The sequence below is a fragment of the Lepidochelys olivacea genome, assembly GCF_965140295.1.
Source record: "Lepidochelys olivacea isolate rLepOli2 genome assembly, chromosome: 1".
Lineage (NCBI taxonomy): Eukaryota > Metazoa > Chordata > Testudines > Cheloniidae > Lepidochelys > Lepidochelys olivacea.
This window is the reverse complement of record NC_140411.1, coordinates 95,602,451-95,622,284: the sequence shown is the minus strand read 5'-3', so window position 1 is coordinate 95,622,284 and position 19,834 is coordinate 95,602,451. Positions and strand designations below refer to the sequence as shown.

The following is a 19,834-nucleotide window of genomic DNA, read 5'->3' as shown; positions in this document are numbered from 1 at the left end:
TATAAAGGAGTCTCTGCAGGGCCTGAAGGCGGAAAACGCGGACCTGAGTGTACAGACACTTCAGGCCCTGCCCTCCTTCCTTCAGGGGTAAATGAAGAACTCCAACAGGGGCCCAGTGCATTCCTGACCAAAAGAACTCTAGAATCAATCTCTGGAGGTGGGTCAGGAAACCTGGGGCTGGGGCCAGGGTGTTGAGCCGGTACCAGAGCGTGGACAGGACTAGTTGGTTAAGCACCAGTGCTCTCCCTCGGAGGGGGAGACATCGGAGTAGTCTCGTCCATTTCCGGATCCGCTCAATCACCCCGCCTTCTAAATTTTGCCAGTTCTCCGGCGGGGAAGGGTGCGTGGCGGAAAGGTAAACGCCGAGATAGAGCAGTGGACCCACACACCACCGGATGGTCTGAAGCGCGGGTGGGAGGGAGATTACCTGCCGCCAGTCCCCCACCGCCAAGCCAGAGCTCTTGACCCAGTTGACTCGGGCGGAGGAGGCTGCCGAATAGATGGCCTGGCATGCCTCCACTAGCACCAAGTCGCCCGGGTCCTGGACCACGAGGAGTACGTCATCGGCGTATACCGACAGGACCAGCCGCAGCTCCGGCTCCCACAGAACCAACCCTGTCAACCTCCTGCGGAGAAGACAGAGGAAAGGCTCGATCGCCAGAGCGTACAGCTGGCCCGGTTCGGTCAGGGTCCAGTTGAGCCTAACCAAACACTCCGCGGAGGCATACAGCACCCGGAGAAAACTCACAAACTGAGGTCTGAATCCAAACGCCTGCAGAGTGCTCAGGAGGTACCCATGGTCTACTCTATCGAACACCTTCTCCTGATCAAGAGACAGGAGGGCAAACGACAGACCATCTCTCCTCCCGAGTTCCAAAAGGTCTTGGACTAGAAATAAGTTGTCAAAAATGCTGCAACCCGGGACAGTATAGATCTGGTCTGGGTGGATCACGTCCGCCATCACGGACCCTAGCCGCAGAAAGATTGCTTTCACTACGATTTTGTAATCCGTGCTAAGGAGTGAGACGGGACGCCAGTTTCGTAAATCGCGGAGGTCCCCCTTCTTTGGCAACAAGGCGAGCACCGCTCGCCTGCATGACAGAGGGAGGACCCCGCTCGGCAAGGACTCAGCCCAGACAGTGACTAGGTCTGGGCTGAGGATGTCCCAGAACGCGCGGTAAAACTCCACGGTCAGCCTGTCCATGCCTGGAGATTTATTGGTGGGCATGCGACGGAGGGCTTCCGAGAACTCGGCCAGGGTGAGAGGCAGCTCTAGCCGGTCTCGGTCGCCCGCGCTGACTGTGGGGAGTTCCTCCCAGAGCATCCCGCAAGCGCCAGGATCGGTCGGATCCGGGGAGAAAAGGCTTGTGTAGAAGTCACGGGCCCTCCCACACATCTCCTCCGGATCCGTGAGGGGGGTGCCGTCTTCCGCAAGAAGGCAGGTGACGTGTTTCTTGCCCCCCTCGTTTTCTCCAGGGCATAGAAGAAGCGGGAGCCGCGGTCCATCTCCCAAAGGAGGCGGATGTGGGACCGAACGAAGGCACCTCGGGCCCGGTGGTCCTCGAGGGCCCGGAGCTCCTCCCGCTTCTCCCGGCACACTCCGCAGAGGGACGGGTCCTCGGGGTTGGCGGCCAGGCGCCTCTCCATCTCTAAGACCTCCAGTTCCAACTGCTCTATCGCCACATTTCGCCGTCGGCTGGTGCCCCGAGTGTAATCACGGCAGAAGGGCTTGGTGCGCACCTTCCCGAGATCCCACCATCGCCGCACCGAGCGAAAGGCATGCCACTGCTCTCGCCAGGTGAGCCAAAACTCCTGGAAGGACATCACGAAGCTCTCGTCCTCCAGCAGGCTGTTGTTAAAGTGCCAATAGGCAGGCCTCGGTCTCTCTGCACGGAGGGAGACCGTTATGGTGGCTAAATGATGATCGGAGAATGGGGCCGGCCGAATGGTGGAGGAGTGAGCCTGTGAAAGATGGAAACGAGATAAGTAAATACGGTCCAACCGAGAGTGGTGTGACCGATGGGCCTCCACCCAGACAAAGGTGAATGTGGAAGTGTCATCTGGGTGATGGTCACGCCAGACGTCCACTAGGGAATGATGTTCGACTATTCCTCGGAGAATGTTCGCGGCGGCTGGGCTCGGCTCGGCCCCTGTGCGGTCCCGTTCCTCGAGGGTGGTGTTAAAGTCCCCTTCCAGGACCAGGCACTCATGCGAATCTAGGGTGCCGAGGAAGTCGGACACCTGCTGATAGAATTGTGGCCGCTTTGGGCTTGTCTGCGGGGCATAAATGTTAATAAGGTTGACCACGAGCCCCTCCATACGGACTTGAAGGTGCAGCAGGTGGCCTGGCACGGCCTCAGTGTCCCCTAGCACCTCGGGCCGTAGGGTGGGGGAGAACAGGGTCGCCACTCCAGCTTGCCAAGTCGTGAAGTGGCTAAAGTATACCCCATCCCCCCACTCCAGCCGCCACCTGTCCTCGACAGTCAGGTCTGTATGGGTCTCCTGCAGGAAAGCTACAGATTACCCCCCTTCCCGAAGGTAAGAGAGCACCTGGGACCTGCGGAGAGCCATTCTACAGCCCCTGGCGTTCAAGGTTGCAATAATAAGAGGCGTCATGCGGAGGGCTGCGGGGGGTGGGGGTTTCTTATTGGTGGGGGTGTTCGTGGCCCCCGGCGGGTTGCACAGTAACCCGTGACCCATCCCGTGGATGAATAGATCTTTTCGGAAGCCGCGGGCCCGCTCGTAGGCCGCAGCACCGTGCTTTACTTGCCCCCTGCCCTCCTTTATAAGGGCCCTTGTGGCCTGAAGAATTTGATCAAAGTCCCCCCATAGCTGAAGAGCCAGCTGTACCCTATTGCGGGCGCCACGGGTGTGTTCTAGGAACTTCCGTAGTGAATGTCGCAGCTCATGGGGGGGTGGGGTTACAATTTCCAGGGTATTCCCTCGCGGGGCTCTTAATGCGGGTAAGATGCGTAGTCCGCTAAGGCGGGTAGGCAGGGTGCGGACCACCGACGGGGCGTCTGACAGGCTGGGGTTATTAAATCCATTTCATGCCTTGGGGTGGAAGGGGACGCGGGGGAAAAATTGCAACTCCTAATGGGTCGCGACTAGAAAGTGCAAAAACTGCTCCCTGGGGGCGGGATCTACGGAAGGCGGGAAAGAAATAACCCCAGGGGCAGCATTAGCATTGCAGGAGGAGGTGAATTGGGCAGGGACAGGGGTGGGGGCAGGGGCAGAGGTAAGGCTCTGGGCTTCAGGAGGCAAGCAGCTAAAAGAAGGTGCCTCCTGAGCAAAGTCGAGGGTTAAGGAGTAAGGGAGGGGGCTCCCAGTGACGCTAGGCACTGGCTCCGTGGTGGTCTTGGTGGCCATGGCATCAGGTGGTCGACCACCTTCTGCAGGGTGCTTGCCCGGGAAGGCAATTAGGGGGAGGGGGCATGGGGAAAGGGGGGCTGGGGTGAGGTTGCCTAGATCGAGGCCAGCTGGCAGTAGATCATCCTCTCCCTGGGTGACCGGGGTCAAATCTAGGGCCTCAATCTCCGCATACACGGAGGAGAGGCCAACTTCTGCTACCCCGAGGGCCTCTCCTCTAGGGTCCGCCTCAACAGTCGCTTCGGGGTTCACGGGGAGTTCTGGTGGTATCCGGGCAGAAGGAGCTTCCTCAGGGGTCTCGGAGGGGAGGGTCTCCCATGGAGGGGGGATTCTGCCCTCCAATGCCAGTCTGTCTTCCCCTCCCAACACCAGCGGATGAATCTCACTCGTGGCCGTAGTGGAAGGCTCAATATCAGTGCCTCCCTTCCTGGTCTTCCGGGGGGCTTTCGTATCGGATGGGTGCAGTGGAGCTCGAGGCTTCTGCTTGCCTCGCTTCCCCTGGACTAGGGTCCAGCCCTCCATAGCGTCGTCTGGGGGTTGGTTAGCAGGGGTCGTGTCGGGGGGCGGAGGCGATGGTTCAGGGGTTCGGGGGGGGTAATGGTGAGGCAGCATGGGGGCGGGGGGTTCTCCTTGGGGCGGGCTCTCTCCTATACCCGGTAGTATCTTTGCCACACCCTCCTCCATAGGCTCTGCCGGATTGGTAATAGCAAGGGTGGGACTCCCTTGCTCGCCTGGGCGTTGTAGGGAAGGTGTTTCTTAGGCCCGACGGGAGCAGCGGTGGGTCGAGTAGGAGGAAGGTTGGCTTCAGGTGCTGGGCGGCCAGAGGCATCGGCAATGACGGGGCTGATGTCCTGCCGGTCTCGGGGGTCTCGGGTGCCCCTCCCCCCTGGAGCCAAAGGGCAGTCTCTTTGGACATGTCCCGCTGAGCGGCAGAGGTAGCACCGGGCCTCTCCAGTGGAGTAAAAGACCCGATAGCGGGCTCCTTGGTAAGGGACTAGGAAGGACCCCTCGAGCGCCTCTCCGTCATGCACCGCTGCCGGCGGTAGAAGCTGCACTTGCCGGCGGAACGAAAGGACGTGACAGAGGGTGGGGTCCTTGCAGCCCAACGGGAGAGGGCTGATGACAGAGACAAGTTTCCCCAGGGTGGAGAGAGCGGGTAACAGGGCAGCATTGGGTAAAAAGGGAGGAATGGAGGTGAGGCGAACGCCCAGGTCTTCTAGCGGCTCTAGGGGGACAAACACCCCCCCCACCGCCAGGCCCTTCTCCACCGCCTCCTGGGCGGCAGCCTCCGAAGCTAAGAATAAAACGACCTTTCCATACATTTTGGAGGCTGCCACAATAGCCATGGGTCCTACCACCTTCGCCAGCGCCTGCACGTACGTCTCCACGTGGGGCAAGGCGGGCACCAGGAGGCAACGAACACCGTGCCTCCTGGTCAAGGTGGGGAAGGGGCCCCGGCCGCTGGTGATGGTAGCGGAGGCAGTGGGTGGGCGAGATGACAAGGCAGCAGGCAGGGGGGAGCCTGCCACCACCCGGGCATACGTCCTTGGGGCCGGGGAAGGGACGTTCGCAGAGCTGGTGGAGGGAACAGCAGGGAGGGACACCATGGTCAATGACAAGGCCACAGCGGTATGGGGAGCCCCTCCCATGGAGGGCCTAGTGGTTTTAGCGGGGCCCTTTCCTTTCTTCCCGCCCTGGCCTTTCCAGCCAACTGGGGGGGGGTTCCTGGAGTCTGGGGGGGCGGTGGATGTAGCAGCGGCAGTAACCACCCCGGTGCCTCCTGCTGCCGCTGCCCCAGCGGGGCGGTGGCAGGTGTTTTGACAGTGGTGGTGGTGGGGGGGGCTTGGGGGTTGGGCAGGGGGATAGGTGGGGGAGGGACAACAGATGTTGTTAGAGGGGCCTCGCCCCTCTCATTCCCCGCCATTGTGAGCAGGGAGAGACGGGGAGACACCAGAAGGAAGACGGGGGAGGGGGAAGTAGATTAACCGCTCCTCCCTGCCGGGCTGCAGGCAGAGTGGGGGGTACCAAATGGCTTGGACTGGAAGGAGGGAAAAAACAAAAATCGGGATCCGGTGATAGGGGCAAGCTGTGGAGTAAACAATACGGGTGTGTGTGTGTGTGTGGACCCACGCACGTTTGTCCAAAGAGTCTCGTTTGGTCATCTGTTATGTCCGGTCTGAAAGGCAAAGTTCAAAGCAAACAGCTGGGGTCCAAAGGCAGATGGCAGGTTGCCAGCAGGGACGGACGGCGGGGGGCCATGACAGTTGTAATAATGTTGGGTGGGGGGCACCGATGGATCGGGGGGCAGCTCCGTGCCACACCCCCTGTGCCGCCACAAATGCAATTAAACCTCAGTCAAACTCCCCCCCACGAGAGTATAATTCAAAAAAATTACTCAGTCTTACGGCTCCCTCCACGATGATTTGTAGCTTCCCTGGGTGATTTCTCTGCTCTCCAGCTTGTTGGCTGTGTACCAAGGCTTCCGGCAGGCCGCAAATGTTGCAGAGATAAGAAGAAGAAATTCCGAGCTGACAGCAAAACGGCTGGGTCTGGGGGCTTCCACTCCCCCCTCCGGATAGCAGGTTGGCAATCTTCCCCCCCTCCTCCGGGGGTTTCAGCTAAGGCAAAGAGCTGCGCCCAAGAGCAGGCATGGGGGGGGGGTGCTGGCAGCAAACTGGCAGCTGACCAGCACTCAAACGGCAGCAAAGAAAAACGGCAACAAAACAAAACAAAAAAGCGTCTGGCCCGGTCGGAGCGGGGGGAACTAAGGCAGGGTCGAAAAGTAAGAAAAATCCAGGCCAGGGGGCTTTAGGAAAGAATAGAAAGCAGACAGCTGAGGAGCAAGCGAGGGAGGTCCCATTTCCCAACAGGGAAGGTTTTAGAACAATCAGGAACCTTCTGGAGACAATTAAGACAGGCTGATTAGAACACCTGCAGCCAATCAAAAAGCTGCTAGAATCAATTAAGGCAGGCTAATCAAGGCACCTGGGTTTTAAAAAGGAGGTCACACCAGTTTGTGGTGTGTGTGTGAGGAGTTGGGAGCAAGAGGCCCTAGGAGCTGAGAGTGAGAACCCGGACTTGTAGGACTGAGGTGTACAAGCATTATCAGACCCCAGGAGGAAGGTCCTATGGTGACGATAAAGAAGGTGTTGGGAGGAGGTCATGGGGAAGTAGCCCAGGGAGTTGTAGCTCTCGCAGAGCTGTTCCAGGATGCACTCCAGACAGCTGCATTCCACAGGGCCCTGGGCTGGAACCCGGAGTAGAGGGCGGGCCCGGGTTCCTCCCAGATCCTCCCAACTCCTGGTCAGACACAGGAGGAGTTAACCTGGACTGTGAATTCAGAAAAATGGCCAAGCTGAGGGCTGCTGTGAAGCTCCAAGGCAAGCAAATCCACCAATAAGTGCAAGACCCACCAAGGTAGCGCAGGAACTTTGTCACAATATACATACAGATATGTTGGAAGTTACCATACAAACTGTGAGAGGCTAATTAGTTAAGATGAGCTATTATCAGCAGGAGAAAAAAACTTTTGTAGTGACAATCAAGATGGCCCATTTAGACTGTTGACAAGAAGGTGGGAGGATACTTTATCTTTAATTAGTTTACTGTAGAACTGGCTGCCAGCATTGTGTTTGGTGTAAGATCTGGAATATCAACTGATCTGGTCTTTTGGGACTGGGAGCAACCTGATGTGTACTTCAGTTTGTGACCTTTTATAACAAAGTCCAGTTTGTCTGGGTGGCAAGATAGAGTGGAATGTCTAAGGGGACTGTCTGTGACTCCATGGTAAGACTGGTGTAGTGACCCAGAAGTTCACATTTATCACTGGTTTGGTGACATATAACTATAGAAGAAAAGGAGTACTTGTGGCACCTTAGAGACTAACCAATTTATTTGAAGTGAGCTGTAGCTCACGAAAGCTTATGCTCAAATAAACTGGTTAGTCGCTAAGGTGCCACAAGTACTCCTTTTCTTTTTGCGAATACAGACTAACACGGCTGTTACTCTGAAACCTATAACTATAGAACACGTCACCAGCTTGGGCTGTCTGCCCTGTTTTCTAACAGTCTGCCCTGAGGTAGGCACTCAAAGTTGTGAGCTACTCCAGACAGCATGACACAATGTCAGCAGTTCTGGATTCTGATCTGGATCTGGATTGGGAAGTTAGAAGATAGACTGTTTGGCGGTAGAAAAGGAAATAATTGAGCAGGGGTTAAGTAGCGAGAAGGCCCTGACAGATCATCTTCCCCCACTCACAATCACTCAACATGTCTATGGCGACAGTGTTGGAGAGTCCTGAGGGTGTATGAATATGAGGTGAGGGGTTGCCTACAGCCCAGAGATGGGTTAATCCAACCCTAAGTATGCCAAATCTTATGTTCCTGTGACTTTCTCAATACTTTTGAACGAAGCACAGTACATGATGAGGCTCTGACCCTGATTGGGAGTATGGGGGCTAACATAAATAATAAAAAAAATATCTCTAAGGAATATGATAGGTCCTGTTTTTAGTCCCACCTATCTTTTGAACTTTCATCAGCTAATAGCCTCATTATTGGTTTCAGTTTAGCTTTGTCTTTTAGTAACAGTACCAGCAGCACTAACGCTGCTGGATTCTGATCTTACACATAAATCTGGTGTATCACAGATCAGGATCTCTTTGGTTGTGTTTACACAGGACTTCTATTAATGGAATGTCTTGCTAGTAGTGGCTCTCCTGGGCCTTATAGGAAAGGCAAATATAAAACACTGTACATGGCACACTCAAACCATGATCTTCATGTCTTTTAGACTAGCTTTTAGACTTGACTATAAACAACTAGATACAGTATGGAAATGCTATGGCAGAAGCTTCATAAGGAATGAACATATCTTCCATGTCTGACCCTCTGACCCATCAGGTAGAGAAAGCAGAGAAAAATATGTGGTGTCACCCTATTATCCTCACTAATATTCCGACCCTTATGGATTTTAAGGGTGAAGTGAAAAGGAGTACTTGTGGCGCCTTAGAGACTAACAAATTTACTAGAGCATAAGCTTTCGTGAGCTACAGCTCACTTCATCGGATGCATAGAGTGGAAAATATAGTGGGGAGATTTTATATACACAGAGAACATGAAACAATGGGTTTACCATATACACTGTAACAAGAGTGACCAGGAAAGGTGAGCTATTACCAGTGGAGGAGGGGGGACCTTTTACAATCTTAAATTCTAAATATTCCCTTTCTTCCAATAGATACAAAGCAAGTGGCCTGATTTTCAGAACTGCATAACACACAAATCAACACGCAAAACTGCATCTCTTTTGCATGCACAATTGCGACTACATGGATATACATGAAATAGTTCCACACACAAATGAGAATTTATGCATCAAACTGTCAATTTGTGTTCACAATTGTGATGATGATAGTAGTTGTGTGTTTAGATTAGGTGGACAAATATACACACTCATCCCTTTTACGGACGCATTTCCATATGCATAGTTCTAAAAGCCAGATCAAGTATCTTTTTTTGTTTTTAATGCTAAATTAGTCCATGAGGCTTCTCCACTGTTGTAACATAACTTGGAAACAGTGCTGGACTACAGCATGCAAAGGTCTGACTTTTCTGTACTGGAAGGTACCGTCCAGTCCATTAAATCTCCCTTGTTTAATCTCTCAGGCTGGTCCAAAATGAGTTCAAAAAGTGACTCATCCTTTTTATATCACATAGGACAAAAAGATGGTCTTTTATATTTGATTTCCTAATTCACAGTAAATGATACAGAAGAAGCTTTCTCTGCAGGTTCATCAGGCTTTTCATCTAGTGAAAAATAGTTACATATTGTAATCCTGAGTCCCCAAAGTATTTGCTGTTTTCTTTATTCCCCAGCCCTATTTCCATACTCATAGCTGCAAGAAAAGAAAGATGTCTCACAGAAAGGCAGTGTCTGTGCGCTATGTAAATTATTAAATCCTTCTATACAAGATCTGCTCTGCTCTTGCAAGTATTGGAAGAGAAAGCACTGGAAACATAATGCATTATAATAGAATTGTTCCTGCCAACCACTTTAGACCTTCAGACTGATCCTCAGGGTAGAACCTAACACATTAAGCTATACAGGGCACATTTAGTATCAAAATAGGGCACTCCTGACAGATGAAAGGCCTTGAGGCTTAAACATAACTGTCTGCAATCTTTTTCCATCAGAGAGTAATTTGTAGTGCTTAATTAATTCTTGGCATTCCTTTGGAGGCAAAATAGTACTTACTTTCACACCATTTTAAGAAAAAAATAGAAAAGACTAGAGATAACAGCATGCTTCGGTTGGCAAGAAAAAGGGTAATTTTTTGTTAATGGAAAGAAAGGACTAATTTTATTTGAGCTTGAATCTTTATACCACTGCAGCTACAAAACCTTGAGTAATATGGATGAAATCCTGGTCCCAAAGTCAGTGGCAAAACTCCCTGCATTTCAGGCAATCTTAGCATACCTCTATAGCCACAATATTTTTTGGACACATTACAACACCACAGTTCTGCTTTCACAAAATGTAAATAACCACCATATAAAAGCTTAAATCTCAAGGGCTTACCCGAACATGTGTTATGAGATCATACATATCAAATACTGTAGCAAGTATTATGCAAATTTCCCAACATATCCAACCTTCTCTGCTGTCAGTAAAGTAGAAAATCTCACAGCCAGACCTTGAGGTCTGGAAAGAGGTGAATTTAGCAGGATGGTGGTTTGTTTGTTTTTTAATGTGTACCATCATTTCTTATTAATGATATTACACAGTGATTAACATGCTTAAAATTCTCCAACTGAGAATCAGACTCATGCTTAGAATCCCCGCACTTATTGCAATGCTGAGTTGCAATCTCAGCTCACAGGTACAGATGGCCCAGCTGACAGACTCTCACTTCTAGCTCTCATCTACCATATGCAAAGATTTTAACTAAATCATTATTAATAATTGGGGTTTAAATATTTTATGCCAGGACTTACACAGTTTCTGGTGGGAATACTCAATTACTGAGTTCTGACTTGAATTAACAAATCAGTTCTAATGTACAGCAATTCACATTTGTTCAGCACCAAGATTATCTTAATTTACATGGTGATGGCTTTAACATATAATATACACAAAAAAATCTTACCTGGATAATGTGTTTCAGTTTATCAATAATTTGATTTATTACAGGATCTGTTCCTTTCACTTTTACTTCTGGATTCGCAGACTGAGCTTTGATTCCACTGCCAACCACACGGTGGGTGTAGCTAATATAACAAAGAAATATGTTTTAGTAAACTGATGTAACTTCTTCAGATAATGTATTTACCTGTAAATACTAGCTGACACAACCTCAATTGGTATTGGCATTCCATTTTAATGACTGCATGTTTATTTTGTTCATGTAGGCTTTGTTACCAGAAAGTTACATTGTATGGTAAAATTGATATATTTTACAAAGTTGTGATATGATTTTTTCTGTTTTTGTTATTTCTGAACCGTTTGTAATAAGAAAAATAAATGTGAAAATAAGAATTGTGACTGGACAAGCATGAACATTATACCATTCTGTGACCTTTTTATTTTAAGTGCATGAGAATTGACCCTTGCTCTACATTTCTATCGCAGCAATATTCTGCCAGCTGTTAATCAACAAGGAAAGTAAAAGAATCCTCTGGGCATTCTATCACAGAGATGTCAAATGCCCAAATTCCACCTGCTAGATGTGCATGTGGTGGGTCAGCATGACATTTTCAAATTCTGCAGAATCTCAGTTTTCATTGTAAATAATTTCTTGTCCTCTTGGTTTGAAAGAGAACTTTCCAAACATGAAGTGTACATGAACAGGTATGTTGTTTGCCTGAATTTGCAGCCAGCCAGAAACAATAGCTTTGAGGGGTGTGGATTCCCTTTCTGTTGTTGATATAATTGGGATATTATTAACTCTAAAGTCTGATGAGGATCCTTTAATGTCAACTGTAACTATTTAACTGATGATCACTTTGGCAGGTGGAATGGAAGACAGGTTGCAAGTGAAGCCCATGGAGCATGGGAATTGGTGCAAAGAACAGACGACGTACAAAGAGAGGGAAGATGGAAAGAAACAGTTTGGGGATCAGGGTGTGAGTGTGATGATTAGAGTCAGAACCGGGGTCAACGTCAGGTACCAAGCCAAAGATCACAGCCTGGATTAACAGTTGGGTGTATGAGCAGGCACCTGGAGCAAGGTAAGAAAGCAGGAACCAGGAATGACCCACAATTCTCAGCTGTCTCCCTGGAGACAGATCATCTGTTCATGCAGTGCTGATGCCTCTTGGGGTATAGGGAACTCCGCTGAGTCCATTCTTGGCTGGGCCCACTTGAAGATATTGGTAGTGGTCCAAGCAATCTGTAGGGACAAGGGCATGGATGGTTAAAGTCCAAAATGGAGGTTGGGTGTAGGAGCAGGTACCTGGAGAAAGACAGGAAAGGAGAAACTGGTAACAGACAGGGGTCTGGGATATAGAGGACCTAAATAAGGACCTGAATAAGGTAGGATGCAGGACCAAGACAAGGCAGGAGTCAAGAAAATAGACTGGGTCCATAGAAGCATACAGCCAGTGATTCACCCAGTTAGTTACATAATTCTCATACTTCTTTCTGGCTTAGGTAGTGTGTCCTAGCCAACCAGAAGATTCCTAAGCAGGGCCCTTTGTGAGCTAGAGCTTGCTAGATCCCTTCTCTACTAGTTTGGGTGAGGTGGTGTCTGAACACTGCCTTGGGACCTAGGGGGCTGGGTTTGAAGCCCATAATCCCTCACATGGAGATAGGAAGATTAGGAAGAAAGGGGGGAAAGAGCAGAAATAGCAGTGATAAAAGCGGGCATATTTTCCCACTGAATGATGCTCAGTAAGGTGCTGAACAAATAAATTATAACAACTAAAAGTTCAATTACTATACAAAGCCATGTTCCATACTTGATATTTGTGCAAATATCCCATTGACATCTGTGCTGTGGATGGAGGGCAACGTGTACTCCTAAATGTACACCACAGCCCAATGACCATAATTAAAAATGGTATTTCACTTTCTCCAGAGAATGAGTTTAATACCTTTGTACTAGTGGGACCCTGAGGCCTCTTTCAATCTCAAAAAGGGAAAGGAACTTGCCTTTCTGTTCATAATGGAAAATATTATACTCAATAGCTACTAGGATATTTTTCTGTGAGTTATGATTTCTGCAAACATTGAAAAATCTGAACTCACATAGGGGCACACTGGACTAGATTCAGTGCTATGCTCGAGCTGACTGATCCTGCAAGTCAGTGGCAAAGTGATGTGAATGGTGCAGGACCAAGGCTCAGCTGATTTGCACCTAATGAATCTGGTTCATTTTGTTTCACATTGAAAGGACTGAATGAGAACTCAGGACCTTCAGAATTTGGCTCTGCATGAATTAGTTTTGTATGGACTCCGTCAGGTTTCAATTTCTTTTGTATTTGTTCAAGTTCATTGTAGGTAAATATAATATTAAAATTACATACATTGGTAATGTTGAACAGCGAGGGGAATTAAGGCATACAGCTGTTCTATTGGAATGTGGTATTTGAATTTCTTCTTCTTCTTCTTGTTTTTTACAAAAAGGAAATCAAAGACACTGTAAAAGTTTGATATTCTCTATACAATGGCATTTAGGTTTCTACCAGACAGTGCTTTGTACCCAAGTAAGTACTGGGGGAAATATCTGAAACAGTCAGTTTAATGGAATGCATGTAACGTATGCAGCACAGCTGCTAAACTTGGGGGAATCATAGAATCATAGAATATCCGGGTTGGAAGGGACCCCAGAAGGTCCAACCCCCTGCTCGAAGCAGGACCAATTCCCAGTTAAATCATCCCAGCCAGGGCTTTGTCAAGCCTGACCTTAAAAACCTTTAAGGAAGGAGATTCTACTACCTCCCTAGGTAACGCATTCCAGTGTTTCACCACCCTCTTAGTGAAAAAGTTTTTCCTAATATCCAATCTAAACCTCCCCCACTGCAACTTGAGACCATTACTCCTCGTTCTGTCATCTGCTACCATTGAGAACAGTCTAGAGCCATCCTCTTTGGAACCCCCTTTCAGGTAGTTGAAAGCAGCTATCAAATCCCCCCTCATTCTTCTCTTCTGCAGGCTAAACAATCCCAGCTCCCTCAGCCTCTCCGCATAACTCATGTGTTCCAGTCCCCTAATCATTTTTGTTGCCCTTTGCTGGACTCTCTCCAATTTATCCACATCCTTCTTGAAGTGTGGGGCCCAAAACTGGACACAGTACTCCAGATGAGGCCTCACCAATGTCGAATAGAGGGGAATGATCACGTCCCTTGATCTGCTCGCTATGCCCCTACTTATACATCCCAAAATGCCATTGGCCTTCTTGGCAACAAGGGCACACTGCTGACTCATATCCAGCTTCTCGTCCACTGTCACCCCTAGGTCCTTTTCCGCAGAACTGCTGCCTAGCCATTCGGTCCCTAGTCTGTAGCTGTGCATTGGGTTCTTCCGTCCTAAGTGCAGGACCCTGCACTTATCCTTATTGAACCTCATCAGATTTCTTTTGGCCAATCCTCCAATTTGTCTAGGTCCTTCTGTATCCTATCCCTCCCCTCCAGCGTATCTACCACTCCTCCCAGTTTAGTATCATCCGCAAATTTGCTGAGAGTGCAATCCACACCATCCTCCAGATCATTTATGAAGATATTGAACAAAACCGGCCCCAGGACCGACCCTTGGGGCACTCCACTTGATACCGGCTGCCAACTAGACATGGAGCCATTGATCACTACCCGTTGAGCCCGACAATCTAGCCAGCTTTCTACCCACCTTATAGTGCATTCATCCAGCCCATACTTCCTTAACTTGCTGACAAGAATACTGTGGGAGACCGTGTCAAAAGCTTTGCTAAAGTCAAGAAACAATACATCCACTGCTTTCCCTTCATCCACAGAACCAGTAATCTCATCATAAAAGGCTATTAGATTAGTCAGGCATGACCTTCCCTTGGTGAATCCATGCTGGCTGTTCCTGATCACTTTCTTCTCATGGAAGTGCTTCAGGATTGATTCTTTGGGAATACCAAGATAAATTATTTTATCAATATCATAAACCTTGTAGCTGGTCCTGTTACTGGACCTCCACCATCCTCTTCTCACATGAGATTTAAGGGAATGTGGGAAGAGGGCTGTCAACTTGCTGTATCAGACATTAGGAAGGCCAAAGCCATTCTCCGGCAGTGTTAGGGGATGCCTTCCCCTAAGTCTACCAATTCAAGTTTATTGGGTAACTAGACCCCATCTGTAATGAGTACCTAGATTGGCCACCTGTCACCAGGAGGTGCCAGCAACTAGCTTATCTGTCTCTCTCTCCTCCTTACCCTCTCCAAACACCGACAGATGGGTTCGCAGATAGTTAATTCCTTCCCTAGCATCAGCCAAAAATATATCTACTCTCCAGCTGGAGATGTACCCCATCATCTCTAAAGAAGTTGGATACCAAATAGCATGAGGTATTTTGGTGTGTAATCACTTATCCTCCCCATTCATGTACAGATTTAGCCACCTCCTGATTCACACCTCTTCTGGCACACCTAAATGCCATTGCCAACATGGGGAGGTCTCACCACACTCTCCACTGCAGCATTTCATACCAGTCTGCAGTCACTCCTGGAAGGGGGGTGGGGCGGGAATTCTGATTCTGAACAGAAATTTCCCTAAATTTCTGTTCCTTAATGATTATGTTAGTCCCTTTACAAAATCCAACCCAGGTGTACAACAACAATGTCTGCTGCCTTCTGCCTGGGAATCAAAATGTATGAGAGGGGCATCAGTGGTCTTTCTTGCCACTGACAAGAAAGTGAACCTTCAGTGGAACTGGCAGCCTGCCTGTGGGCCCAACACCTGCAGACCCAACACTGGCTCTCATGAACCCTTCCATTGCGCCTCCATCCATGCCACTCAGAGCAATCTCTCTGTTAAACTTCCAGGGGCAACTGATCACCCTCTTGTGGGCTAAATGCACTATATGATGCCCACACATAAAGTCATAACTCCGGTGACCCATACACTTCATCCCAAAGGAAAGCATAAACAGAAAGCATTTAGCACACAGATACACCACAGAATTATCTTTCCTGACAGGAGCCCCAGTATGTTTGTATGAATTTGGAGGCCACCACTTGTTGAGTAAAATCTGTTTCTGACCTGTTTTATGTAATGTCCATCTTGGATTTGTAAAAGGACAGCTAAGCCTCCATCTTGGATACCCTTCTCCTCAGATGATTTAGTGCCCTTTCAGCCTTTTTCAAATCAAGGAGGGGAAAGGTCAGGGCAGTTAGAGTCATGTGACAGCCATAATCTGCCTAGCAACTGCAGGTTATTTCGTGAGTGTCACGTCTGTCACTCAGGGCTGTCCATCTGAGTGGCAGCCAATGTCCCACACCATTCAGCTAGCTGCGAGGAGCCCCAGAGGGACTAGGACTCATAGGACTTTGGATTCTTGGTCTCTATTGACATACTTGCACTCAACTGCTACACACTATTAGTGAGGGAATACTTGCACTGATCTACGAGGTCAAGCAGAGACTGCATGGCCAAGCACTGAAGACCTATGGGAGGGAGAAGATCTGCCCAAGAGGGAGTAGACCTGCCCAGAGTACCTGTCCAGAGAGAGAAGAATACCGAGTTCCTGAGTTCCAGTTTGGTGTCCTGTGCCCCTGATTTTCACCACTATCCCTTTCAGTATCCTGAGTTTTTGTGATTGTGTCCCTGTCTTCAGGATATGGTATTGTAATATTCATTGTGGTTTTCCTCTGTTTTACATCCATAGGTTAAGAGGGTTTAAGGGCTATGAGCTTCATGCTCTGGTAACTGTTAACAACCGAGTGTGTCTTGCTTATGTTGTTTATTGTCTGAAGGGGGTCCTTGTCTAATTTACTGACTAGTGGCATCATAAATATTTGTGTGTTACATCTTATTCTGCCTCTGTCTTAATAAATCACCCGATGATAGATGCAGGATGGGGTGTGATCTGCAGACAGCCCATCTTCTGATCTGTGTAGACCATAGTTACACTGTTTTGGGCTAACACACTGTTAGGCATCTATTGCTGTGCTGTGGATGTAACCATTCCAATCCTGATATAATGGGATCCCAATTCATCAGGGGACCTCAACAATATACATTCTTTGACATCACCATGAACTGAAGTTTCCTTTTCTGAGGAAACTCATTTCCCCTTGAAAAAAGAGTGGTCTGGCACCAGAAGCCTCAACGTTATTTAAGTCTGTACTGCCTTAACAGAGCCAATCCCAGCCTTCTCACACTCTTGAAATACTATGGCTCAGCTTGCCAGCCATTAATTGTTTTTCCCTCCTCTCTCTCTTCTACCTTGACAATCAGAGTTCGTGTTGTATCTCTTCCCCCCACTCCCCCACCACGACCACCATTGCAATGCCAGTCAGCCTCACCTCAGTCCCTGGAAAAATCATGGAGCAGGTCCTCAAGGAATCAATTCTGAAGCCCTTAGAGGAGAGGAAAGTGAGTAGGAACAGTCAGCATGGATTCACCAAGGGCAAGTCATGCCTGACTAACCTAATTGCCTTCTATGATGAGCTAACTGGCTCTGTGGATGATGGGAAAGCAGTGGACATGTTATTCCTTGACTTTAGCAAAGCTTTTGATATGGTCTCCCACAGTATTCTTGCCAGCAAGTTAAAGAAGTATGGGCTGGATGAATAGACTATAAGGTAGACAAAAAGCTGGCTAGATCGTCGGGCTCAACAGGTAGTGATCAATGGCTCCATGTCTAGTTGGCAGCTGGTATCAAGAGGAGTGCCCCAAGGGTCGGTCCTGGGGCCGGTTTTGTTCAATATCTTCATTAATGATCTGAAAGATGTCATGGATTGCACCCTCAGCAAGTTTGCAGATGACACTAAACTGGGAGGAGTGGTAGATACGCTGGAGAGTAGGGATAGGATACAGAGGGCCCTAGACTAATTGGAGGATTGGGCCAAAGAAATCGGATGAGGTTCAACAAGGACAAGTGCAGAGTCCTGCACTTAGGACGGAAGAATCCCATGCACCGCTACAGACTAGGGACCAAGTGGCTAGGCAGCAGTTCTGCAGAAAAGGACCTAGGGCAGGGGTCCCCAACGCGGTGCCTATGGGTGCAATGGTGCCCGCCAGGGCAGTTGTGTGCACCCGCAGGACACCGCGCCACCAAAATGCTGCTGCCAAGCGCGGCCACCTGAGAATCACCCGCCGAAATGCGTTGTTGTTTCTCGGCAGGATTTCAGCAGCGAGGCTTCTTTCCGCTGCCACTTCTCGGCGGCATTTCGGCGGCAGGGTGTTTGGCGCCCGCCACAGCCTGTTGGGAATAGGAATGTGCTATTCCCACAGAAAGGTTGGGGACCACTGACCTAGGGGTTACAGTGGACGATAAGCTGTTGAATCCTTTATGAGCCCTGAGGGATCACCCCTCCACATAGGTGCTGGAACTAGGGGCTAGTTTCAAACCTAGCTTGAAGTGGTTTCCATCATATACAGTTTGGTTCAATGGCTCTCAGCACCCCCACCATAAAAATTGTTCAGCACCACTGTCAGTCCTCCAAAATCCAAACTAAACTCTGCTACCACACAGCAGTGGGGGCAGACAAGCCAAGAGAGTGCTTTTCTCTCTGGCTCTTGCTGCTGCTCCCTGCCCTGCACATGCTCTCACTCTGTGGTGGGGAAGGAAGAGCTTAGCCAGAAAATCAACCACCTTGCCCCCCACTCACCCGAGCCCACTCACCCCAGCCAAGAAGAAACTTCCACTAGGGGAAACATCTACACTTGCTGTCTGCTGTGTGTCCTGCCACTGGGCTGCCAGCCTCTACATGAGTTCTCCACTGCTGCCCTGGCTACCTCTGTTGTTACTCTAGAGTGATTTCAGGACAGTCTTTGCTGGAACCCTTCTGGTTACTTTGAGTCACCTGGGGACCTCCAACCTCACATGGGGGTCCCTGCAGCCTCCTCTGTTAATTCAGGAATAACAGAGGGGCTCAGACCCACCCCACATGCATAGAGGCCAATGGCTTACCAGAGCCCCACTGGCCAGCCTACCAGGTGATGCTTTCCTCTCACTCCCAGCCCTGACGGATAGGAAGAGACCCTTAAAGGAGTCACTACCCTCTTTTCTCACCAGTCTAGACAAACATTCCGTACCTTTGAGGTTGCAGGTTACTTGAAGCATTGTGAGTTTTAAACAATTCAAGGCTTCTTCAACTGGTATGTAAAGGTAATCAGATTGTCATACCAGGATTTGTATTACTCTACTAAATGGATGGCAATATTCCAGTGTTGATATAACTCTAAACATGGAGAAATAAAAATAAAAGAACAAAACTCATGTGGACTGAATGAAAAGGATATTATTCAGTTTTGGCAGGCTATCAAAGAAAGTATTTTTTACTGATTTGACAACATGAAGTGTAATTATCTTTGTGTGCCAGGTCACAGTGTAAAGTGCTGAAAGATCCTTTTCATGTTTTGCTACATTGCTGAATGATACATGCAGGAGCACAGAACTCAAAAATGTTCATTTATACAGCATGTTGCAGTAAAATGATCTCCATGGAACAAAATCTTTCCCACAGTGGAAGTCCTAGAATATTTAAGTTCTATTAACTTTTATTGAAAGTTGTGGGTTTGAACATTTTACACACAAACTATCCTTTCATTCTTGGACTTTTTGTAAGTAAAAACACTGATAAATTACAAGGTGCATTGAAATATTTTGTTTCTTTCTTTCTCTGCGTGCCTACTGAGACAATTCTATAAAGCATTGATTGATACTGGCCTTAAAGATAAGTTTATAAAATTTAACGTTGCCCTATAATATTTACCATTGTGTTTCATGAAAAAAGGCATTTTTTTCTTTGCAAAAATTATAGACTTATTTATTCTTCTTTTATTTTTTCAAACATTATTCAATTTAATTAACAAATGTCTATAAATTTAAGATCTACTGACATTTTTAATGTGGAATAAATGATCTGTCAAAAGTAAATGAGCTATTGGGAATCTTACCATGGTACATAAAACTTCATCATGGTAGACTTTCATTTACATGCAAAATATGTTCCCCTCAAGTTGGAAAAAAAATTGAATCATAGACTATTGGTTGAGAGACTTCTCTCATTATAAAATTGTAATAAGGCACTAATCACTTTCCGTTGCTTGTATTCCTAATGTACAAGTAATGGAAAAAAACATTTTAAGGAGCCCCACAGAGGTAACTTGACTTGAAAAAATGTGGCTCAGAGTTGAATCCCAGGGGACAGGGGGAGTGACAAATTTCTTGTTAGAGAAATAGTAGACCTGCCATCTGTGCTCATTTCTTTTGTGCAAGCATAGTAATGTATCACATCAATTTAACAGCAGACTTGGTCCCCAAGTACTATTCATTTTCA

The 19,834-nt window shown here is 48.2% G+C and overlaps 1 protein-coding gene across 1 annotated transcript in view; it reads right to left on the bottom strand.

The window, feature by feature from the left end:
- The window catches only part of GPC5 (glypican 5), a gene marked incomplete at its 5' end in the record, with an annotated part of 1,121,527 nt that overhangs the window by 732,678 nt on the left and 369,015 nt on the right, over positions 1-19,834 (bottom strand). Inside the window, one exon of the mRNA XM_084617294.1 lies at positions 10,517-10,637. Coding sequence (XP_084473420.1) covers positions 10,517-10,637 — 121 coding nt within the window. The remainder of the gene's footprint in view (positions 1-10,516; positions 10,638-19,834) is intronic.